At 34.6% G+C, this 26,581-nt stretch overlaps 2 protein-coding genes across 4 annotated transcripts in view; one reads left to right on the top strand and one right to left on the bottom strand.

Moving 5' to 3' along the window:
- MACROD2 (mono-ADP ribosylhydrolase 2) overlaps window positions 1–26,581 on the top strand; it is a 1,992,468-nt gene that overhangs the window by 455,330 nt on the left and 1,510,557 nt on the right. For all 3 annotated transcript variants that reach the window (XM_078056907.1, XM_078056906.1, XM_078056905.1), the window contains exon 4: window positions 22,658–22,687. In XM_078056907.1, coding sequence (XP_077913033.1) covers window positions 22,658–22,687 — 30 coding nt within the window. The remainder of the gene's footprint in view (window positions 1–22,657; window positions 22,688–26,581) is intronic.
- Window positions 1–26,581, bottom strand: part of FLRT3 (fibronectin leucine rich transmembrane protein 3) — a 511,751-nt gene that overhangs the window by 146,152 nt on the left and 339,018 nt on the right. The window lies entirely within an intron of this gene.

Raw genomic sequence — 26,581 nt, 5'->3', positions numbered from 1 at the left:
TTGCTGCTACCAGTTTTCTATGGCCTCAGCATTAGACAGTGTAGTTTGTTTAATACTATGTGTCAAGTACGTGTGATTAGGAGAAGTTTGTTAAATGTGCTGTTATAGTATCAGAGGGTGAAGATTTCAGGGACATTTATCTTCCTACTTCTAATTCAAGATGGTGTTCTGAATGCTTGCATTTGAGAGAGGAGTAAAGTTTAAGTAAGTGAGTTATTCAGTGAGCGATTTTGTTTTTTGTTTCTTAGTTTTGGTCCTGAATGATAATGTAATATTTTATCAGCACAGTTTTAGGGCACTTTCATATACCAGACTGAATTTTGTTCAGGCTGTTTGGGTTTGCTTATGCTGTTTTCTATCTTTGGGACTGGTGCAGTGGAGACATTCCGTAAATATTTAGAAAATTTTAAAGACACACCTTTGAACTTGTTAGGACACAACAAAGAAGCATTCCCTTTCTTTTCCAACTCTGCTATTTAGACAGAACTTCTGTCTCTGCAGAGAAGTTCTCTATCCATTTATACTCCTATCCTAGTTGTGTAATTCAGCCACACACACAGAGCAATCACATTTTTTTTTTTTATAATTTACCCCATTCTTTTAGGGATCCAATGAGGAGATCCAGGAAGATATGTTACTATGCACCAAGAGGACTTTCTAAGAAATCTTTGTTGGGAGTACAAGTTGAGAAATGATGATCCATCAGTGGTGTTCATAACAAGGTGTACAAGACATGTCATTGACAAGAGGGGAGAAAACACTGGAATTGCTATACCTATTTATATCATTTTAAAAGTCAGGGATAAATAAAGGTTTACTAATATTTGATATCCAGAGCTGATCTGAAATGGTAAGGTTTCAAATGAAGAGTGGGAATTCCATAATCCAAAGTCATTGACTGAAGTCATTTATTAACTTTCCAGTTAGTGCAACATGTTATGATTCATATGCTATTGAATGCCATTAATGTGGTTAATTTTATACAATAAAGATTTTAAAATATTTGGATCCTTAGAATACTTTTTAATGAGATGAGGAATGACCAAGAAAATATTTTGAATTACATTGAGGTCTGTAAGTTTTCTGATGACAAAGTACTGAAAAATGTTGTTTAAGATGAGTTAACATAGATTTACATAAAAGCAAAGTTCCAACTTAGTTGACCTTTTTTGTGACAGTCAGGATCAGTGGTTGTCAGAAAGCAGTTAATTTGAAAAACCAGCAATATACTTAATTGTCCCAAACACAGTAAAGTCAATGTTATAGGAATTAGTGAAAAAGTAAGTGCTTTTCAAAAAGAACCCGTTGAGAGAGCATTCTGAAAATAGCTATTTGGAAATGCTTTCCTCATTATATAATCCTGTTATTAGAGATGATATATGTCATTCAAGAGTATTAGCATACTTAAAAATCTTAGAAATAAAAAACTTAACTCTTTCAAATGTCTTCTAGATAACAAATATGTGGTTAGTACTGTTTTTATTTATGTGAAACTACTCAGAAAGTGTGTTTTTATATTTTCAACTAATGAGGTAAAAATCTATTGAAACTCTTTATTTGGAAGATGTTACTTTTTCTATTTTTCCAGAGTTTTGTTATGAAAAGTTTCAAATATACAGAAAAGTTGAATTTTATAGTGAACATCCCTATGAATGAGTTACCCTACGAGATAGAGAGAACAGGTGTTATACTAATTTATAGAGAAAAAAATTGAGACTCAGGTTAGGTAAATACCCTATGGTCACACAGCTAGTAAGGCAAAGAGGTAGGGACTTGCAATTGTTTGTAACTCTGAGTTCAGTGTTTTTCAGGTCTACCACACTGCAGCTGCCCAAAGTTGCAGCCTTGACAAAACTGTCCACAGGACTGGTTTTCATTCCTGGATTTTGACCATAAGCTTTCATTAGGGTCCCCATTTCTTCATCCGCTCATTCATCCTTTCATTTATTCTTTTAGTCATCAAATATTTATTAAGTATCTCTTATATGATATGCTTTGTAAATTAGACATGGCTTTACTAGAAATAAGAAGTAGCCCCTACTTTAAGGCATGATGAATGTATAAGCAAATAAATTCAATTTATTTATTACTTTAATCGTTATTACTTTAAAATAATATAATTCAGTATTTTTCTATAGCCATATTTTGGGTTTATTTAAGTTTATTTGAGTTTATCTAAGTCATATTTTGGGTTAATTTAAGAAAATAGCATGTAGAAAAGCCAGGGATAAATTTTTGTTTTGCTGTATGTCCTTTTCTTAAGAATCTTTGAATCGCTGGCCATTTTACATACTTTATAAATAACCAGATTAGGGGCGCCTGGGTGGCTCAGTTGGTTAAGCGACTGCCTTCGGCTCAGGTCATGATCCTGGAGTCCCTGGATCGAGTCCCGCATCGGGCTCCCTGCTCGGCAGGGAGTCTGCTTCTCCCTCTGACCCTCCCCCCTCTCATGTGCTCTCTCTCTCATTCTCTCTCTGTCAAATAAATAAATAAAATCTTTAAAAAAAATAAATAAATAAATAAATAACCAGATTAATTAATATAGATTAATAATGATAAGAAATATTCAAGTATTATACTTTAAAGACTATTTAAAGATTATGCATACACATGTATCTATCTATCTGTCTTTAATTGATCCCTTAGCTCCTATTATAAGGTGATTTATTATCAAAAGAAGAAGGTATCTAATCTAAGAACTCCGAGTATCATGCCAGATAAGACATTTGTAAGGCCTATCCTTAATAAAATTTCCTATTTCCTTTAGATGTTTCTAAAATTAAGGCTTTTTCTGTATGTTCATTTGAAATGATTACTTAGGGGCTCAAGCAGAGAATTTAGATTGATTGGTCTTGTGGTAAAAGTATTTTTAAAAATTCATATTATTAAAAGGAAGGAAATGATCCAATCTTTTTAGATGATGGGAATGAGAATTCTGATGTATATACAGACATACCTCATTTTATTGTGCTTCACTTTATCGTACTTCGCAGATACTGTGTTTTTTTTACAGTTGAGGGTTTGCAACAACCCCGCATCAAGCAAGTCTGTTGGCAATATTTTTCCAACAGCATTTTCTCACTTAGTGTCTCTGTGTCACATTTTGGTAAATCTTGCAATATTTTAAACTTTTTCATTTTTATTATATTTGCTATGATGATCTGTGATTAGTGATTAAGACTCCCTGTGGGCTCAGATGATGGTTAGCATTTTTTAGCAATAATGTGTTTTTAAGTTAAGGTTATGTACATTTTTTTTAAGACATAATGCTATTATACACTTAGTAGACTATAATACTGTGTATTGTGTAAACATAACTTTTATATGCACTGGGAAACCAAAAAATTCATTTGAGTCACTTTTTTGTGATACTCACTTTATTATAGTCATCTGGAACTGAACCCACAATATCTGTCTCTAAGGTATGCCTGTATACATTTACACAAGAGAGCTGAATCCTGAAGGAAAGGTACATAAATTTGTATATTAATATTCTAAGTAAATTATATATGTATATGTGAACATAGCTAAAATGTATTTATGTATAAGTTATATATATAAATATTACATACATAACCAGATTTATATATGTTTGTGTGTATTGTTTATCTGTGAAATATAGTTTTTTTTTATGAAATATAGTTTTCTTTTAAAAGTTGTTTGGCTTCAGAATTTTCCCCTTCAAAACAGAAAAAAATGGCACATAATTTTACTGATTTACGTTTTTTTTACCTTAGGTTTTTATCTATGAAAATTATAAATATTAAGTTCAAAATTATAAGGAATTATTTCATAGAGCTGATGGATTTTTGACATACTGAATGACAGCCTCATTAGTTTTTTCTTGTTTAAATACTTGTGTAATGGCTTATAAGTGAGATTTAATGGGTTTCAGTTATGTTGGAGGGTTTCTGGGGCGTTACTGACATTTGGAATTATTTTTCTAAGTAATATCTTTGCTGCCTTTATTAATTGGTGGCACTTTTATCATGATGTATGGCACAGTATTCTAAATGCAAAAAAATGCATGCTAATTTTACTAATTTTTGTTTCATTACCTTATGAATTCAACTATAAGAACATTAAATTAACCATAAATGATAGTATCAGTGACCTCAGGAATACCTTCTGAGATTCCCACATAGTTGTCTAAAACAAGAGTCTACCTTAGGAGGAACATTACTGAGGGGAAAACATGAAAAACCTTCTCTAAAAATGATTAATTTATTAGAGTTAATCTTGAAAATTTGTACAAAATGGATGTTAAAGCTTTCAAAATAATCAACTGTTTTTTTAAAGATTTATTTATTTGAGAGAGAGAGAGCTGGAGTGGGACAGACAGAAGGAGAGGGAGAGAGAATCTCAAGCAGACTCCCCGCTGAGAGCCGAGCCCCATGCTGGGCCTGATCTCATGACCCTGAGATCACTACCTGAGCTGAAATCAAGAGTCAGATACTTAACTGAGCCACCCAGGTACCCCCAAAATAATCAATTATTTTTGCTCAGGAAATAAAAGAAATAAAATCAGCATTATTATTTTTTTGTTTGCTATGATGTTCAGCATTATTTAAATGATTTACAGTTTGCAAGACAGACAACCATTGGCCTATGTTTAGTTATTAAAAGCATTTCCTTAAGTACTAACTCAGGAAATCTTAATTAACATTAAGGAGAGTTTCAACAAATCTTGAGTTTCTATTTAATAAAGTTCTTTATAATTCTCCTTTATTTTAATATTTTCTTTTTCCTCTGTATATAATAATCTAGTAACTGGTGTTTGGAATAAGCATTCTGTTCAATCCTTTTAAGAAGCATTTAATTTTGTAATGATAAGGATTATCACATTCATATTTTTTGCTTGATTTTTATTTAGCTCTGTTTGAAATGAATTTTAAGAACAATCATTTGTTCATTCCTGTTTTATGCATATCCTAAGCATTTACAGAATGCTTGCTATGGAATAAGTATTGTTTTTAATACTGAAAAAAATTTTTCTAACGTATGTTGAGCACTTTTTATAATGCAGCTAAGTGCTTTCGTTAATTTTCTTAATCCTCACAATCCTATACTGGGAGATAACCTATTTTATTGATGGGGGCACTGGGTGAAAAGAGATGAATAAATCATAATCCTTGCCCTTGGGACGTTCATAGTCTAATGGAGCAGGACTCAGAAAAACAATTACAATTTTATGGGGGAAATGTTGTAGAAAAGCTTGTTTTCATTGCCATGAACCTTCAGAAGAGGAGTATCTATTTGTGCACGATAGTCAGAGAAGTTGTCATAAAGGAAATGACATTTGAAGTGGGCCGTAAACGTTAAATAGATGTTTTCCTGGGAGGCAGGGGATGAAAGCAGAAAGACTGCTCATACCAAGTCATAAACTGGTGAATGGTCCTGTGTTTATTTGGTAGTTCTGCTGAGCTAACTTTGCCTGGCAGGAGACTTTGGGTGTCTGTGTGTATATGTGCCAATGGGTGAGGGTGAGTGAGTGTGTGTATGTGTGTGTGTGGGGGGAGGGGGTTGGGGTGGGTCTGGAAGGTCTGAGGGGCTAGCAGATTGGTATGAGGAGGCTGGAAATCTAGGTTGGGGCCATAAGGTAAAGAGCCTCCAAAGAAGTTTGGTTTGAAGATCAATTTGAATGAAAGCAGAGCCATATCACTATATAAGCCAATATTTTGAAAATGCTTTAAAAATTTTAAGAGTATTAACTTTAGAATAGCTAAGTTGAACCAGCTGTTAAATGTATCTATCATAGATCCTTTTGGAGTTTATTCTCCTAATTTTTAACAATTAGCAACTAGAAATACCTTTTACTTTATAAAAAATTATTGAGGCTATGTTTATTAGAATAGAAATGGAAAGAAAACATATTACCATTTCAAGTTCTTTTAACACTAAATATGGATGTTTCCCCAGTATTATGCAATCTCATGGTATCTAGTTTTGATTCCTGAGCAACTAATCAGTTTGTAGATTATATAGGAACCTCCATTTATTACCTTTTCTTGTCTAACGATCCACTTTTTCAGCTGTTTCTTGGTCTTACTGTAATTCTGCTAAAGATGAGTAACATATGGATCCTAAGAAAGTTGAATATGTGTTTTAATACAAAGTAACATTTCTTAGTAAGAAAGATGAGAGGATTAGACCATATTAGATTGTTTGTTCTTCTCTATTTAGTTAATCCACTCTATTTTTGTTACTCATTAACATATAAACTTAGGTGTCACTGGCTGTGTCTGTCCATCGGGTCAGTGGCAGAATCATTGCCAATTGACTGTGGGTTGAGTCAGCTCAGCCCAGGGCATTATTGAGGCCATCAGTTTCTCTAGTACCACAGAGGAGGTGGAGATGATTGATAGGCAATGAAAGTTAAAGTCAGAATAATCCTTCTGCAATGGCTCAGCATGTCTAAGGGATTGAGAAGTGGGAAAGGGATTATTAGGGCTGGACTGAGTTTGGCTGCAGGAAGGGTGTGGCAAGTAGCATTAATTAAATGACCAGGAGTTCATATGCACAGGGGAGAAGGTGCTATCATGCATGGAAGCAAATAGTAAGCCTTGAGATTCTAAGGTGTTTACTGAAAATATACAAAAGTTGGGAACAGTTAAGAAGTGGGTTTTGATATCTTTGTACACTGAGAGCAATGAATTCTATAAAAGAATAAGTGATTGGTGAGATGATTTTGGCAAATTCTCTAGCCAGCACAACACTGTTCATTGAGTAAAAGTAAACTGTTAGTAAATTTTGAAATTTTAAACTTAAAATGTCAGGATTTATATAGGAAACACTAGGCTCTTAATATTTATATTATTCAGAGCTGTAAGAATAGTTCTGTGTCCAAGAATTTGCTTCTTTGCTTCTTTCTTACAAATTTGTGTAGGTTTACTCTATCCAGGGTATTTTTTTTTAAATAAAAAGAAGTTTACAGAATGCTTTACAGTTTCTCCCTTTGCTCCAGCATTGACCCCATAATCTGGTACCATTGTCATTAAGCTAAATATATTTATTTGAATTTTCTTTGTTGGAGGCTTAACATCTAATTTAAAAATTAAATTATTAGGATTTTAATTTAGAGCAACATTTAATATTTGTTATTGAAGGTTCAGACTAGACCTATGTAGTAAGATATTGAGGGGAGAGTTTTTTTGTTGCTCTGGGATTGAAAACTAAGACCTCAAATGAAGGGCAAAAAGGCATTAGGTGCCTTGCATTCTAAAAAGAGTTTCTAACAGTTGGTGCTCAAAGACTCACTCCACAGTTTCCTGGAACAGGCCCTGCCCTCTTCTGCTACTGCCCACCTCCATGACTGCAGTCACAGGTTGTGTTCCCAGTGAAGCAGACTCTGAGATAGAGATTAGCATGCAAGATATTTTTTAGGGAGTATTTTCGGGGTTAAAAAAAAATCTGTGAAAGGATGAGGAAGGAAGCAAAACCAGGTTGGGGGCGGCGGAGGGTGGGGTGTGGTGTTGAACTGTGTTGCAGTCTTAACAAAAGCGAGTTGAACATCTAGAAAGCTGAGATGGCCCTTCATAGTTGTCTTGAGTTGGAGCAAGGGCTATGGCTTTCTGTCTCTGTATGCATCAATCATTGGGCAGGGGACAAGGTTTTTATATCCCCACGTTATGGCATATGAGCTGCCCAGGAAGAGGGCATGATTTAGAGTGAAGCAGCTCTTTTTAGCTTATATAGTCCCTGGAAAGGCCACCAGCTAAGGACTGCATGCTGTCCTTTGAATTGGAGTTCCCCTAAAGATAATGTTTTGTTTCTCTCTGGCTGCTTTCAAGAGTTTTTTCTTTACCTTTAGTTTTCTGAATTTAATTATGATGTGTATTTGAATGGATTTCTTTGGGCTTATCTGTGGTTCACTTCATGAATCTATTGGTTTATATCTTTCACCAAATTTGTGAAATTCTCTGCTATTCTTTCTTCAGATATTCCTTTGACCCTACTCTTCTTTTACCTCAATTTGTAGGATCTTTTTTGTCCTTTGGATCCTTGAATCTCTGTTTATTTTAGGAGACTCTGGATCCTATTTAAATCTTTTATTTTATTAGGCATTTGCTGTTTAGGTTTAGCGCACAGGTCCTGGTCTACTTTAGTGGGCTCTAATTCCAAGGACAATACAATTTTCATGGGCTCTGTGGTGTTATTTTTTTGGCTTGGTGTAATTGGAGTGAATGGGGCTCCCAGTGGTCTCTACTGCTTCTGCCTGAGGGGCAGCATTAATTTTCTGAGGCAGGGCTTTCTGGTGCTTCTAGGTGGGGGGAAAGGAAGTCTCTGGCCTGATGGGGTGAAGAGTACTTCTGGGCCTGGCAGCTTATTGTGGTTGGGATCATCCTCCTTGCCAACTCCATGCCCCTTCTCCCTTGATATTTCTTGGTAAGAGAAGGATTCTCAGGCCTGGTGGGGAAGAAAAGCACTTCCTAAGCCAGAACTTGTTGTGCTAGATGCCCTATGTCTGTGGGGGATGGAAAGCCCTTCCTGGCCTGGGTGCTTGTGGTGGGATTCTCTTTGCTGGTGTCTGCCACTGACCCCCAACCACCCAGTGTCTCTTCGTGTTGGCAGGCAGTCTCATTCAGACCCCATGGGCGTCTTCCTAGCAGAGTACTTATTGAGGCAGGATCCCCCTTGCTGGTGCTCTCCTGTGTTTTTCCATGTGGGAGAGGAGTCTTAGGTTCTACAGAGAAGGAGAACACTTTTATTGAAGGCTTATTGTTAGTGGTACTCCTGTTGATCCAGAGAAGGAAAGAGCCTACCTGCACTGTCTTGTGTTGCTAGGTTGGATGTCAAGAAACCCAGGGCCTGGGTTACCTTCTTCCTGCCCTGGGATCTCTCACCAGTTCCCCTCCCTGCTTGAGCCTTCAGAGTTCTCCTTTGGTTGCCTCTTTCATTATTTCCAGCATTTTTAGTTGTACTTAGTGAGGGAGTGGGGAGTAAAAATAGAGCAATAGAAAACAAATCTATGTGATCTTGCCTGGACTTAGAAGTCTGAGAGGGCAAAATTTTGGAAAATATAATATCCTAAAGTACCATCAACCTGTAAAATGATATTTTTTCTTTAATGATCTTTAATATCATGATTCTAATATTTAGATATTAAGTGCATTAATTATATTAAAATATTGAATAAATATTAAAATATTTATAATTTGTAGATTAATTTAATGTGTTTACTTAGCTATTTATTCCCAAAGCACACATCCCAGAGCACCCACACATAGTGTCTGCTTAACAAATGGTTTTTAAACAATTAAATTATAATTTATATTTTTATAAATGATAAATCAAGGCACAGAGGTCTAGATGGCTTGCCCAAAATTATATAACTAGTTACTGGTGAAATTAGGGATTAATATTAAGTATTTTTTTGGTAGACAGCGAATTCATTGCATCTGGAATACTAAATACAAATTCTTTTATTAACTGTTGCAGCTTCTATTTTATTCCTGATATTTGGATATCTCAGAGTGATATTAGAAAAGAAACTATTTTTAGTAAGTTTTAGTTATCCTGTAAGATTTGTTAAATAATAATAATTTTTAAAAAGCCTTTGTAATCAGTAATCAGCATCTCACCAATGATAATGCTTTTGTCTGAGATTAGTATCAGTGCTTTGCAATGCACCAGAATAAAACTAATCTCTGTTATAGAATCCACAGCTGGCCTGATGGAACTGTAATAACAAAAGTAATTGGTATTTTTTGATATTCACAGGATACAAATTATAATTTGTCTCCTGAGTACAGAAAAACGTGTCTTTTTTCATAAATGATTAGACTTGGTATTGATAAATTTATATTTTTCCATGTTTCAGAGGAGGTGATTTTTTTATGCTTTAGTTTACATAAACATACTAATATATTTATTATATCTTCGAACAATTTAAAATTTAATTGCATATTAATTGAAGGGAACCATAATTTGAAATGAAATTATCAGGCTTATGTAATTTAGGAAGGAGAAAAATCATTATGGTTTTTACTTGTTACTTCAAGTTATCAAAAATATTATTTATTTGATAATCCTAAATTCAAGGATGAGGAGTGCTAATGATAGAAAGTTTAGGAAAATGAAAGCATGTATTTATTTTCATTTTGTGTTTTTCACTATAGGCATATACAATCTTAGATTAGCTAGTTTGCATTTACCTGGTGAAAGCCGAACTTTAATGTACTATTATTGTTTTGATAAATTTAACTTAGTTCAAGTCAAAAGCCTTGTTAATTAAGAACTATACACCCTCATTGGTAGCAGTGTATATATAATTGCTCATGTTGCCTAAAATCATACTGAGAATTTTCATCTTTTTGAAAGCCAGTTTTTAACGTTATCAGAATATTAAGTGTAATGTTTCAAAGGAGTTTTCCCTTATAGCCAATTTCAGATTTTATGAGATCTAAATTGCTGATGATTATAATAATGTTAGTAAATGACACAGGAAAGTATAACTAAAGATACTTAGTTTTTAAATTTTAAGTTGTATGATGGATATAAATGCTATCCAATTTTGGTCACTAGCTAGATTTATAAACTAGTAATTTTGAATACATAGTTTATCATGGGCATTGGATAGGCATCCATTTTGAAATAATTTGGAAGAAATAAAATAATTCCTTAAGAGATAGTCTGGCATACTGTAAGGATAATTGATTAGATGTTGAATGAAAGGGCTCAAACCTTGGACTGAATACTTACTTAGCAGCCCATGACTTGGGGCAAGCAATTTTGTGTCATGATAGCTTTAGTTTCCTCATTTGTTAGAGAAAAAGTAAAAATTTCCACTTTACATAAAAGATTGTCTGGAGTATGACAGATACCATACAGATCAACTCTTAGACATTGCCTAATAAATAATCGATGCTCAGAAAATTGTCATCATGATTTACTTGTATGTTCCTTTATTTGTTTATGATAATGGGTGTATTTTTTACCTTGGTAAGCTTCCTAAAGTATGTGTCTGCTTTTCCACTGGCGTGGTGATTCAGAGCATGACTTTCTGATAGAAATGAATCATACAAGAGGTCGTTTTAAATTTTCATAAGTTGGCCATGTCATTTGGTGCAAATAGTTAGATCAGGACTGCTTAATGATCTAAGTATTGTGTTAGGATGGAAAGCCAGGTCAGCTGCTCTGTGAGACAGCACATTTTAGTTGCTTTAAAATGATGTATTTAGATTGGAGGAAGAAAAAATGGAAACATATGTTCTATTGAATTTTCTTTAACATAAGTAGAATTGGCACTGCTAGAGAAAGTCTTCATGTGCTCCAGTAGTCTAAAAAAGAAAAGAAATAGTTTTACTTAGCCTTGAAATCCATATTGAGCTGAAGCATTCTCACATCTCTTTGTGTTTTTTGATAAATTTCCCTTCCATATCTTTCTAATAAGTTAATATCTTCTGAACTTAAATATATCTTTAAACTTCTGACGTACACTTTAAATTTGCAAGGAATTTAATTAGAAAGTAGTGGAAACTTTCTCTCTCTAATCTTTCCTAGCCAAGTTTTTAGTTTGCTTTGAAGTTCAAGACCTGTCACGGTTTGTATCTAGTAAACATAAAAAGAAAGTGGTTAAAGAGGCTCACCATCAGTTGAGATGGCTTTATTATTTTTACATTAAAAACAGACCATTTTAAAATTTATATATTTGAAATCAAACTCAGACCCTTTCAGATATAAGTGAGAACTTTTCACTGATGTATTTTACATTTAAATCAGGCAGTTCAGTGAACTTCATGTACTTGTCAAAACATTTTGATCAGTTTATTTATTGGCAGACATCAGATGATACTGATGTTTTATGTACTTCTAAGGGTATACTTATGAATGTTAAATTTTTGCTAATTTTGACTTATTTTAATACACACATTTTAATAATTTTGTTAAACTCTTAAATTTGAAAAATGCATATGTTCTTTTATGCATAAATACTTTGGAGGATTTGTTCTATAGGACAGGTACCAATATATAGGAATACACACACACACACACACACACAGACACACACACACACACACACACACAGATTTTTACTAGATCATTGTCTGTAATGGGAAAACTGGAAACAACCTAAGTGCCCACAAATAAGAGGAGTGATTTTACTTAAACTTTATGTGATATATTATTTTTTAAGTTAGAGCCCTTCATGTATTGATAAATGAGAAAATTATGTTACATGGTATTTTTTTTAATAGTAGAATCCATTGTTTTTTAAATAACAAAACTAGGAAGACTCAATTATGTGTATATATTTATATGAACATGGAGGAATAGTAGATAAGACCAGTTGAATTTAATAAAATACTTGATTCACATGTTCAGATGAATATATATTATTTTATATGTTTATGTTCATATTTTATGTATTTATATATTTTATATTTTTAATTAATAAGGAAAACAGTCTACTATATTTATTATTACACAAATAGAAATATAAGAACAGGGGCCATCCTCATAAGAGTTATAAACTAAGAGAGTTAGTTTGTAAAGGGATGTGATGAGATTTAGGAGAGCCACCAGTTATGACCAGTCTGGGTAAACCATATCTGTTCAGTCAAGGTCCCTACAGGAACCTTGGCATAATTAAATTAAGATACTTCAAGGATGGCTTATTTATAAAGGGAATAAGTACAAGGGTTAGAGCCAGGAATGGTGTAGGAGAAACTCAAGGGATTGTTCAGGAACCAGTGCTTACCAACAGCGCAACTATTACCACTCTAAGCTCAAGGAGATGAATGGAAGGAGACCAGTCCCAAAAGGGGAGAACCCAAAAGGAGAGAAAGTCATGTTATAAACTAAATGACCTTGATTAGAGCAGTGATCTTTATGCAAGGGACATAGTAAGTTCAAGGTATGCTTATAGGGAGTGAACCAGGGAAATAAAAACTTTGAACTGATTTTCATCTCTCCCACCAGCTCCTGCCAGGGCTTCCCATTAACTGAACCCAACTAGAGCCAGAGAGTAAGAGGACCCATTGACCTCTATATAGATCACTTCGGGGAGAGAACAGGGTATAGTGTAGAGAGTGGGTCTTAAGGAGTAAACAGAGGCTATCTGGTCCAAATATCCACCATTATTTTTGAACTAAATAATTACTGTTACCCAGAAAGGAGAAATCTGTTATAATATGCAAAATATTAACATCCATTTTGTTTATGGGTTTATAGAACTTTTCTTTAATTGGCCTAAGCCCAAAACAGAATTTAAAAAAAAAAGAATTTGAGGGGTACCTGGGTGGCTCAGTCAGTTAAGCACCCGGCTCCTGATTTCAGCTCAGGTTGTGATCTCTGGGTCATGCGATCAAGTCCCATCGTGGGCTCTGCACTAAGCATGGAGTCTGCTTGAGATTCTCTCTCTCCCTCTCCTCTGCCCCTCCCTCACTTGTGTTTCTCTCTCCCTGGAATAAATAAATCGTAAAAAAAAAAAAAAAAGAATTGGAAGATGGCCTTGTTCCTCACTCTCCTCTGTGCCTAGGAACTCTCCTAGTTCCTTCCCAAAACTCTGATGAGGGTATATAGCACAGGACATCTCAGAGTGAGGGCAGAGGTCTGTAGTTCTCTAAGATGAATATGGCTCTGGCCCCCGCAAAGTGTAGATTGGTTTGAATGCTTTTAGTAGTGTTTTTTTCTTTTTAAGATTTTATTTATTTATTTGAGAGAGCACAAGCAGGAGGGAGGAGCAGAGGGAGAGGGAGAAGCAAACACCCTGCTCAGCAGCGAGCCCTATGAGGGGCTCAATCCTAGGACCCCGGGATCATGACCTGAGCCAAAGTCAGGCGCTTAGCCAACTGAGCCACCCAGGTGCTCCAGGGGTTTTTTGTTTGTTTTGTTTTTAACTTCTAGCATGAGTACCAGAGGTAGCACTGCAATCAAGGTCATGGATTGGGAGCTAACGTTTATAGAGTTTCAGCAAGTGCCAGGTGCCATGGAGTGGTTTACATAGTTATCATCCATACTCTGCTCAGCAAACTTGTATCATGGCTATTATTTTCCCAAATTACTGATTAAGAAACGGACACTGCAGGTGGTTAGATAATTAGCTGGAGTTTCAATAACTTTCTCAAAGACAATGATAGAGTCTGGAATCCGACCTTGATCTGTTTGGCTTTTTCCTGGCACAGCCCCACTTGCTGTAAAACTGTGAAGGAGTTATTACGTATTATTGTAGCTCTCCCACCTGTCCATAGATATGGTTTTCCCTTTCCCCTCTCCCATTCCTCTGTCTTCCAGTCATTCCCTTAGTTATATATTTAAGAAACATTTATTCAGTACCTATTCTGTGCTAGGAATTGTGCATAGTGCTGTTGATACCAACAAATAATGGTCTCCAGGTAGCAATCCTATGCATTTCCCTTAACCCCAAATCCTTTACCTTTGAAGTTCTTTATCTCAATCTTCCCATCTATTCACTATGACTGAGAATTGTTCTTTTGTCTTATTTATTTAAATTAAAGTGTAATAAAAATAACCCTTAAAAAAAACCAAACTCAATGCTGTTTCATTGTTGGAGAGAAATAAAGATTCCATAATATTAAAAGAAACATGAAATAAGGAAACTGTGTAAAGCAGTTTTCTTCAAAGGGACTGTCTAGTTTTATTGAGACAAATTAGTCTTCCCAAGAAGTGTGTAAATGAGGGTGCAAGTTCAGGCCTATATTTTAATCAGGCTAAAAGTGTATCATATTCCCTTAAATAAGCACATCTTCCATTTTTCAAATTGAGAATTGGTTTGTGTTCAAAACCTTTCTTGTCAAAGACAAGTTAAAACTGCTGTTTGAGTGTCTTGTATCATTATAACCACAAAGCTAATACACATTTGAACTCATTTTTTCCCTATTTAGACACACTTGTTCACTCTTTGGAAAGCCCCAGATTGGGTTACTTAAGTAATCCTATTTTTGTAACTGAGCCAGTGTTATCATCATCAAAATTACAACTGATTCAGAATACAGTGTCGAGAAAGATGACTGGTACATAAAAGCATGTGCTGATTCCTCTCATTTTGCATTAGTTACATTGCATTATGGAGCTGTAGGAACTGGCCATGCTTTAGTTCACCCTTTTATAATTAAATTAAGTGATCTCCAGTAGGATAACATTCAGTAGACTCCATGCATATTATGTTTTGTTACATCTTTGGATGTGATTTATAAGGAGGAAAATATATATATATATACACATATACATATAGGTAAGCCCTGCTTTTCAAAAGTTCATATCATACCACCTAACTTGTACAGAAGACCTACATTGGTACCTATGTTCTCTAACTGAAAGAAAACCGAAGAGGATTTTTGCTTTTATCAAAGAAGTGAAAATAGCATTCAGTATTTTTCTGCAGCGAGCCAGTATGGAGGCAGCATGCTCCCTGAGCAATGAGTGGCCCCGCCAAGCTCCTTCCCTGAGAACGAGGCTCAGCATCTCAGCATCAAGCTGCCATAGCTTTGAACTCTGTGAGCATCTGTGCTTTATCTCAGTTTATTTTGTGTATCCATTAGCAAGATGTGTCCTAAGGTATCAGAAAAGCCTAGAAGAGGTTATTTTTGGGGTCTGGGAATGCTAAAAAAATTTTCCATGTAAATTAATGATGATTACTTCTTTGCTTTATGTCATTTTAGCTTACAAAAAGTTTCATAGGAATGCTCTTTTTTCAGACAGTGGAGGAAACATCTGTGTGTGTGCATGTGTGTGTGTGTGTGTGTGTGTGTGTTTCTAGTTTGGTTGGCAGTATTGTATGGTAGGTTCTTCTCCTGGGTCTGATCCTAGACAAATCACCTGACATCATCAATCCTCTTTAACTTCCCACTTTTGTAAAATGAAGGAGTTGGGCAAAATGAGCGGTTTTCTTTCCATGTTGCAGTGTTTCTTGAAGTACTGAGTGCACAGAATGGGGGCTGGTGAAGCCGGACTGGCTAACAGGGGGAAGCTCTCACTCCTCCCTCCTACTTCAACAAAAGTAATTCTGTTTTGTTTTATTTGTTAATATTCCCAAGTAAGTTTTCTAATTCCTGATGCATTTTCACCCATGCATCAATAGCAGGGCTCATTGTATTCTGTTTTTGGCTTCATGTTATGTTATAGCTTATACAAAACACACAGACCCTGGAATAATCAATGTTTCCTTTAAATTCTGCAGTAAGTATGAAATGTAAAGTATTAATCATGTATTTATGCCTGGTTTCTACATGTGAGGTAGTTAAGCCTATGCCTAATTTTCTCTCTTTGTCAGCTTCAAAGCAGGAAATTATACCATTTCCCCAAACCTCTGGCATTCCATTGCTTTTGTTTAGGTGTAAATCTAGTAAAGCACGGACAGAGAGTTGTTGCCAAACTGATGGCCATGTTTATCTGTGTAAATTTTATTTCCACAGCTGTCAGTTGGGATGGTTGCTCCCCGCATAAAGTAGTTCCAGAGTCATGCACGTGCTTGGGATTTTAATCTCAGATGTTTTAGCACTTCCTACTTTGAGTTTCAAAGTGTAGGGTCTATCACATGTGCCATTCTCAAGGGTGACATTTCAGCTTTTGTATCTTTTAGGATAACATGTTGTGAATGAAATGGTGTGTTAGGTAGAGCCTCTGGGGAAGTTTTTGCCCACAATCATTTGACATCCCGTGTGCTCTATTGTAATAAGAAAGCAGAATGAATAAACTTAAGGAGGTGGTCAGGATCCTGCTAGAATGAAAGTAACTACAGTTTCCTTTATAACAATGGAAAGCAAACAGAAACTCTGCACAGTTTTAATCAATGTTTAAAGGCTAATCTCCCAGGCTGTTGCTTGTTTGCCAGGTGGTCTTGGGTGGGGGTAGAAATGGGGTAGAAAACAAATAATTACTCTAAAGATAATAGAAATTACTTGGCAAGTGGAATACAAAGTTGTTTCAAACACTTACCAGGCCGGTTTAGCTCACAGTCAACATGAGTTACCTCTCCCAGCTCTGGATTATTTCACAGACTGGATTCCAGCAGGCGCCCCCTCATCTGCGCTTCACTTTCTGGGGTTTCAGTGACCCGTGGTCAACCACCTGATCTGGAGGCAGATGATCCTCCTTCTGACCCCTAACACTATGTCACAGTGCCTATGTCATTCCCCTCCCTTCATCTTCTCAGGTAGGCATTTTATCATCTCACATCATCACAAGAAGAAGAAGGGTGAGTGCCACACGGGACATTCAGAGAGGGGCAAAGAGACCACATTCACATAACTTTTATTACAGTACTTTATGAATAATTGTTTTATTTTATTATTAGTTATTGTTCTTAATCTTTTACTGTGCCCAGTTTATAAATTAAACTTTATCATAGGTGTGCATAGGAAAAGGAGAAAAAACATAGTGTACATGGGTTATGGTACTATCTGAGGTTTCAGGCATCTACTGGGGGTGTCTTGGAAGATGTCCCCTGTGGATAAATGGGAGCTAGTATATTTCAGACTCACTAACTGCAGGATCTGTTCAGTATGCTAAAATACAAGGCAGGCATATATTAGGTTAGTGGTTTTGTTTTTTAAGATTACTGAATAAAATTTTATTGCATCAAACACTGTCAAATCTAAGAGAACTGTCAAAACTAAGAGAAGTTATCTGATGCAGAGATCTCCAATATAGGGCACGTCTACCCCCATTTCAGTTCTCCCTACCCCACTCTGACTGTGATCAGTAATTGATCCTAGTTCTCTTGCCCACTGAGCCTAGATTTAGCCTTAAAGTCTTTCTCAAATCAAGAGGTACTGACAGTCTTTTCTAATTAATGAATTAGAATTGTTGGAAATTTGTTTGCCATCCCTATTAACTCTAAATTTCCTGATAGAAGAAGATAAATAAGATAGTTGACTATGACTTACCCAAATCACTGAGCTATTTAGAAATGGAGACATAATTGAAATGGGTTACCTGGCTCTTTCTATTACCCTATATAGACTAAAAAGGATTTTGAGATGTTAGGAGGAAAAGTCCTTTAGGTGTCTGATAACCATAGCTTTGTCTTCCATTTCTAATAATGTTATGGTATGCATTCCATTTAGGAACTTCCAGTAATGGACGATTACTTATAGTATATAGTAATTTTATTTTTCATCATTTGATCCACAATTATAATCATATTTGTAAAATGACACAAATGCATGCACACACAAAACATATATACACACACAGAGGGACATTCAAAATAATGTTTTTAGAAAGAAGGTAGTGTAATATTCTGTAATGTTCTGAGAAACACATGAGATAATGATACTGTTGGTAAGTGATATGATAATTTTTCACTTAGGCTGATTATCCCAAGGAAAGGATTCCTACATTGTATTCTTTTTTGCTTTAGATAATTTAAAAATGAATATACCTATACAAATTTGATAATTTTCATTAAAAAATTGGGGAGGGTGTGTGCTATGGTGAGCGCTGTGAATTGTGTAAGACTGTTGAATCACAGACCTGTACCTCTGAAACAAATAATAGATTATATGTTAAAAAAAAAAAAGATGGTAGGAAGGGAAAAATGAAGGGGGGGAATCGGAGGGGAGACGAACCATAAGAGACAATGGACTCTGAGAAACAAACTGAGGGTTCTAGAGGGCAGGGGGGTGGGGGGATGTGTTAGCCTGGTGATGGGTATTAAAGAGGGCACATACTGAATGGAGCACTGGGTGTTATTTGCAAACAATGAATCATGGAACACTACATCAAAAACTAATGATGTAATGTATGGTGATTAACATAACATAATAAAATTAAAAAAAATTCAAAACTGAGTTCAAATGGAAGAAAACAATTTCTCAAAAACTCTAAAAAAATAATCATTTGGTGAGGATATTATAAGTAAATTCTCCATAGTTGCCACTTTGAAATTAGATTTAAGTAAATTTCCCATTTTATGTTCAGTGGTATTTTTTGTTTTATTTTTTTTGTTTTTGTTTTTTTGTTTGTTTGTTTGTTTTGGTTTTTGCTTTATAAACAGTGAAACTGTTCATCTCATTGAGTTGTTATTTTGGGGGGGGTGAAAAAGTGCAATACACAGATTCATTAACTTGTAATGGCTCATTTTAGTTTCTCATTGAATTGACTTTTGAGACAATTACTGTAGCTTGATTTTTTCCTCTACTTCTCTAGTAATAGAAAGAGTACTTTATTTAGGAAAATGTGAATAAAAATAGTGTTGGTTAGCATGCTCAGAAAAGAGATTTTTAAATCTTATTTTAGAAGCGGTGATATCATGCTCATAAACTTCAAGTTTTCTTTGTTTTCTCCTTTTCCTTCTCTGAGAAGCTTTGAGAATAACAAGAGGCATGTCCAAAATTCCCTCTAGCAAGGGATTTGGTAGGGACAGAAATATATAAACATATTTTATACATTCTTAATCACTAAGTATTTCCAAAGAAATTTTGAAAGTTTCTTTAATAGTCCTTGATTTTACAGGCAGAAAAAGGACCAAAGTTTGCTCTTTCCACACACTTCAATAAACAAATACCTGTAATATAAAAAAGAAATTGGACTAAACTTACCAATTATCTCATTATTAGGAAGCATGTATTGAGAGCTTCTTAGATGCAGTCTAAACTATTAAACTCAGACATTGTCTTTAGGGGCTTCCTGTTTAATTGGGATGTACCTCAATTTATTAGAGATGATTAAGTAGAAATTAAATGACTGTTAATTTTAGACACACAAAAGTCATTTTCACTTTTGTAAAATGGAAGAAATATTAATCCACCTGACCAATAAATGTTGAGCATCAGTTATGTTATATATAAGGTGTTTTGTGAAGGTAAAAGTAATATTCAAAATCCTGATAAAGGTTCACTTTTATTTGCCTTCTTTTATGTCACTTTTACTGAAGAAAATTGCCTTGATGTTTTTACTAATAAACACTTGATTAAAAATTTTTTTTGAGAACAGAAATTGATGGGACACCTGGGTGGCTCAGTTGGTTAAGTGTCTGCCTTCGGCTCAGGTCATGATCCCACGGTCCTGGGATAGAGCCCCGCATCAGGCTCCCTGCTCAGTGGGGAGCTTGCTTCTCCCTCTCCCACTCCCCCTGCTTGTGCTATCTCTCTCTCTCTCTGTCAAATAAATAAATAAAATCTTTTAAAAAAAGAAATTGATAAAATAGGGTTACATTTCATGAATTCTTTAGAATAATTATTACCCGGATTATAGTTATTAGAATTACTTAGTATATACATATATATGTGTGTGTGTGTGTGTGTGTATTTTAGCAGCCAGGATTAAGTTCTATTACATGAATAGTAATGCACGTGAAATTATCTTAAAAGTCGGGGCACCTGGGTGGCTCAGTCAGTTAAGCAAGCTTCTGACTCTTGATTTTGGCTCAGATCATGATCTGAGAGTGATTAGATCAAGCCCTGTGTTGGGCTCTGCACTGGGTGTGGAGCTCACTTAAGATTCTTTCTCCCTCTCTCACTGCCCCTTTCCACCCCCTGTTCTCTCTCTTTCTCTCTCTCTCTCTTTCTCTCTCTCTCTCTCTCTCTCTCACACTCACACACAAACACGCACATACACACTGATGGTACACTATGTAGAATGCCACAGTTTGGTAAAGTAATTCTATTTTGATATTAAAATGTGACCAGATACACTTATCTAGACATGAGCACACATCTGACATAAATTGATTTGATGGTTCTCCAGAACTGGGATTCTAGTTCCTGCACCTACACCTACTCATCTTCCCACATCTATTGGATAAGTGCCTAGTTAAACAGATGGACCTTGGGCTATGTTCTCAAAACAGGCAACCTCTATCTTTGTTGAACTAAACATTGGGTGAAAGTAGCTGCATTGTGTTATTGTGCTCCTGGCCATGATAATTTGAGTGAAAAGCTACCATTCATTATTGTTGTTTGTTCTTGGAAATACCTTTTTCTTTACAACTGTGTATGTGAAGGTTGGAGGAAAACAGAGTTTCAGGGATCTGGAAGACCTATAGACAGGGAAGTAGTTCTCAGTGACATAAAAATAAACAATCAGCAGGAGTGTGAAATGTCATGTGGTTTTATAAATGCATGTAGCTAAGATTTTAGAAAATATTTGACTTAGCCAAGAGACATGGGTTGATCATGGAAATTCTGCCATTCACTGAAGGGTGTGGGAACGAAAATAGAATTCACAACATCTTTCCTCATGCCCTTGCAACAAGTTCTGCCATTCACTGAAGGGTGTGGGAACCAAAATAGAATTCACAACATCTTTCCTCATGCCCTTGCAACAAGTTACCACTTTAACAGCTACAAATTTTGATTCTGTGCAGGACATTAAGTCCTGGCTACTATCTATGTAAATACTACACACTCTCACTGTGAAGTCAGATAGATTTGGGGACCTGAGTTTCCAGATTGGCAGAAGATTTTATGACATCAGAAGTATGTTTTATTTATGATTGATAAATTCCATTGCTTATCTAGTTCATGTTTGTGGAAAAAGTACTGAGAGGAAGGCAAAAGCAGCAATTAGATGGTCCTGTCCTTGGAAGATAATATGAAATAAGATTTGATACTCTAATGGTGACATATTGATAATGGCATGTGGTCTCCATGCATTTTCATGGTATTCTCTTTAGTGTTGTATGAATTATCACATATTTAATCTCATGGAATTATGAATATGTACATTTGTTGCTAAAATGATCCATTACTTATTGATGGGGGATCACTAACAGTCAGATATTTGCTTCTCTTAATTATGGCAATGGTCTGTGGACAGCACACTGAAGTTCAAGTTAAAGACTCCTACTTCTCTTTCCTAAATGATTTCTTTAGTTTTTTTGGTAGTTCAAGTTTTTACACAAAGAAAGAGACTCTGGATTCCACATACTTTCTTTATACTACTGTAGGATTTCTTTTTTTATAATGGCATGAGATTATGCCTATGATACATAAGAACTCTATGGAATAAAGCTCAGTGCAGTATATATTAACTTCTGTTTTCTGGCCGTTATAATAACTAGATAAGGCATAAAGTTGTTTACTACTTCAGCAGAAACCTGCAATGGAACTTTATGAAAATTTGACCTCTTGAAAGAAATTCAAATGGCATTATCTTATACTTTGCTTATTAATTGGTTTCTATAAATATGTGTGCTAAGATAATGGAAACTATATAAGAAATGGCACAACATTGTTTTACAAAAATGCTTTTCTTTTCCTCAAATAAAAAGTTAATGCTAAAAGTAATAAATCTGTTACTGGTTAAGGGTTCTTACTGCACAGTGTCTTAGGATAGCTTTATTTGTGATGTTTTATTAAAATTATTATTATTCTTTTATGTTACATTGTTCTTTGAAATCATTGAATTGCCTAAAAAACATTATTCTAGCTCTACTTGATAAAACAGAGGACATAGAAGATTAATTTAGATACAGAATAGAAAATGAAAGAATCACAATATGTACTTCATTTTATTAGAAGGGAATACATATAAAAAGAGTCATTTGAAGAGAAAAAAGAGATAGTGAATTATTTTAATTTTCATACCATCATAAGAAAGTAATAAAAGCTATCCTTATATGAAAGTACATAGTATGAGTCTGTGTGTATTTATAAGATACATGATCACCACTGGCTTTTTCTTAAACTGTCTGGCATATTATAGTTTTTATGTATTATTTAATGTTTTTTGTTTGTTTTGTTTTAAACAGCAAATGCCAGTCTTCTTGGAGGAGGAGGTGGTAAGTCCTGAACATCACTTATTTTAAAATATATTTTTTACCACACCAACCACAAGATATTAAGTAAGTTCTGTGATACTTTAAAGAAAATTAATTTAGCTATAATTATTAACCACAAAAGTGATAATCTTCTAGAAAGTAATTTATAATAAAAGTAAATACATTGGTTTGCCTAAATGTTATTTTAAAAAACTTCAAGATACGTGGAATACGTTTTTCTTCTCCTCAAACTTTGTATTTCTACCTTTGGCATAAGCTGTAACAGCTCTAAGTTATTGAGACAAACACACATCTAGTAGATGACGGAGTCACTTTTAATATAAATTCTAAAACAGTACATTTGGAGACTTGTGGATTTAGGTTTTTTTCTTTTTTCATCATAATGACTTAAAAAAAAGCTATGGCTTTGTAGCGTGAGAGCTTGATATATTAGCCACTTACTGTGAAAAATAAAAAAGATACTAGTATTGGCACTTTGCTTTTTCTTTTAGCTTGTTTAGAGGAGAATGAATGAGATCAAATTGAGATGAAGAAGAGAGAGATTTCTGTACTGGGAATATTTTTGATACTAAAATCTTGGAGATGTTGAAAGATGAAAGCTTCCCTGGTCCATCTATATATACTATAGTAGGGAGAAAAACTATATAGTAGAATAGGGTGCTTTTCATTTAAGACCCAGATGGACATAAATACGTTTGTTTTCTCTCTTCTTCTTTTTCTCTTTTTTTCCCATTCGTTCCCTTTTTTCATGTACATAGTTGAAGTAAATGTGATTGCACAGAGCTTTAGGCATTCAAAAAATTCCCTGGGCATCATCAGGAGGTTACTGGATAAATTTTATTTGGAAACTAAAATCTTAATCATTGTTCGTATATAGGAATGAATAGATTTTTAGAAAACAGAATTGTGGAAATAGAAATAATAGAAAAACAGTTTAATCTAGAAAGTGCTCTTCATATTATCATGTATCAGTGCACATTCTATGGCAGAGTATTTCTTGTCTTCTTCCCTTAATTACTTTAGAAAATATAAATTGACAGGATTTCTCATTGTATTTTTGGGAAATGAGAAGGGAAAATTTTCCTTGGGAGTTGGGTTTCCAGTAAATTTTTATTTCTAGGTCTCTCTTGTCAAGAAAACATTATTAAAATAAATTGCCCACAGTGCTGATTTTCTTACAAAACATGTTGGTATTTTAACAAATTTGATGAATACTGTTAAATAGGATAAATCTGTCTCATGTACAAATAGTCTAGATGTAAACTAGACTGGTTGTATGGTAATTGCATGGTGTCATCAAGCATTCAAGCACTTACTTTTCTGCTCTTTTTTCCTACTACATGGAACTCAGGGTCCATGGTAGTAACTGGAGTAAATAAATGGCTCTGGCCATTATGGATATGTGGGTCAGGAGGAGTAAGAAAGATGGCAAAAAATAAAAAAGGTGGCCCCTAAAATATGAGTCATTTTCTTTAAGCAGCTTTTTCTGAAATTCTACATTATCCTTAAACTTATCAAAGGGTCATTCATGGATATATATAATTTCATTCCAGAAAGCAATATGCTCATGAAAAAGTACTTAGTGTTGTATTTTCTTTTCTTTTTTTATTCCGGCCAGGTTGTATTTAACTAATACTGATTATTTCTTATCCATGATACCTTTCTATTTAAAACATGGTGATCTTAGCTGCTTTACAAAAGGAATAAAAACGATAATATATTTTAATAGAGGAAAATCTCACATACACAGGTTGACATGTGCCAAGTTTATGTCTTTTGTTTCAACCAAGCTTAGATAATCACAAACAGAATTTTAAGGAAAAAAAAAATACAAACAAACGCTTGTCTTGAATGGACACATGGGAGAAGGGGGAAGAACTTGGTACTTCTGGCATATAGCAGATGGGTGTTAGGTCATCTCTATTAGAGGAAGGAGAGACAAGTGGAGTGACATATTTAAGAAACTTTTCTTTTTAGTAGGAACCAAGAGAAGGGCCAGGAGAAGATTCTGCAGGTTATTTAGACCTCACTACCAGAGAGAGTGAGACTCTTTCTTTCCTCCTTTCTTCCTTTCTTTCCCCATTGCCTTCCCTTCCCAATTGTTCTTTTCTTATAGAAGAACAGTTGCCATACAGTGTTGTATTAGTTTCAGGTGTACAACATATCGATTCAGTATTTACATTCATTATGAAATGGTCACTATAATAAGTCTAGTTATCATCTGTCACCCTACAAAGTTGTTACAATATTATTGACTCTATTTCCTAAGCTGTACATTACATCCCTGTGTGTTATTTATTTTATAATTGGAAGATTGTACCTCTTAATTTCTTTTACCTATTTCATCCATCCCCTTACCCTCCTGCCCTCTGGCAACCATCTGTTTGTTCTCTGTATCTATGAGTCTGTTTCTATTTTGTTTTGTTTGCTTATCTGTTTTGTTTTTTATTTTATTTTTTAATGATATTTTGTTTTTTAGATTCCACATATGAGTGAAATCATATGGTATTTGTCTTTGTCTGACTTACTTTACTTAGCATACTACCTTCTAGGTCCATCCATGTTATTGCAAATGGGAAGATTTCATTCTTTTTTATGGATGGGTACTATTCCATTGTGTGTGTGTGTGTGTGTGTGTGTGTGTGTGTGTGTGTGTGAGAGAGATATATACAGACATGATCTCCTATATTTTAATCCATTCATCTGTCTCTAGATATTTAGGTTGCTTCCATATCTTGGCTATTGTAAATAATGCTGCGATGAACATAGGGGTGCTTGTTTTTTTGAGTTAGCATTTTCATTTTCTTCAGATAAATACCTAAAAATGGAATTGCTGGAATTAGTGTTCTGTTCTCTAAGAAGGAAGAGGAGAGTGGATGTTTTGGTAGGCAATGAGTAGTCCCTGCCGTAATGAGAAGGCAGGCTACTGTTGAGAAAGCCTTGCCAAGCTGCTTTGTTTTAATATATGGAAACACAGTTGCTGTGTATAGAACTAACTCTAGTGTTTGTCCTGTAGTTCCTTATGGTTCTTCTAACCTGTGTGAAAAGATATATCATGAATTTTTAGCAGTGTCAAGAAATTCAGGAATAGGCAAATTCAGGTTTCTGTTTACCTGAAGTATATACTTTGCTGTCTTCCTCTACATGGTTGATTTTGCTAAAATGCAGTTTTTGCTGTAATTTCTAATTTCTGAATTCTAAAATTAGTGACTTGGCATCATCATAGAGATAAATTACAAGTATTTAAGATGGCTGTAATTTGTTTCTTTAAAGTAGGTCATTGATGGGTTTAAATTTATTTATGCCCTTCTAGAGATGTCAAGATTGCTGTAAAGTACATGTCTGATTTTTGGAAAGCTATATTTAAAAATTAAATTTAAGGAATATTTTTATCCCTCTCTGAATGGAATTTTGGTCTTTTGATTCTCTGACAAATCTTTTTAATCCTTTCAGTGATATTTGTAAAATAACACTTAATAATCATCCAATAACTGACAATTGAATCAATGTAATTCTCTTGGGTTTAATCAAGGATTCCTTCATTGACTTAATATCCCTTCAAAAGCTTCTAAAGGGAATAATTCTTTGATTGGCTAAACAATTTGATCAAGAAAATCTGATGCTGCAGAAAAAAATAGTAATGCTACCTTAAGTACTGTTTCTTCAGGCCCTCAGGAAGGCTTCCCCCCAATTGTATGTAAGTAGTACTTGAAATTTAGACAAAATCAATGTATATAAAATTGCATTATCTGTAAAATCTTCACATTTTGTTGTCCTTTTCTGAGTGCTTATAAACCAAGAAGAGACGTTTCCTAAAAGGAGATTTAAAAAAAAATGGTCACAATCATCCTCTCAGTTCTAATTTGAAAGTGAGAGAATCTCTTCCCATTGATG

This window comes from Halichoerus grypus, chromosome 10 (genome assembly GCF_964656455.1).
Source record: "Halichoerus grypus chromosome 10, mHalGry1.hap1.1, whole genome shotgun sequence".
NCBI classification, from domain to species: domain Eukaryota; kingdom Metazoa; phylum Chordata; class Mammalia; order Carnivora; family Phocidae; genus Halichoerus; species Halichoerus grypus.
This window is presented reverse-complemented; position numbering and strand designations above follow the sequence as displayed.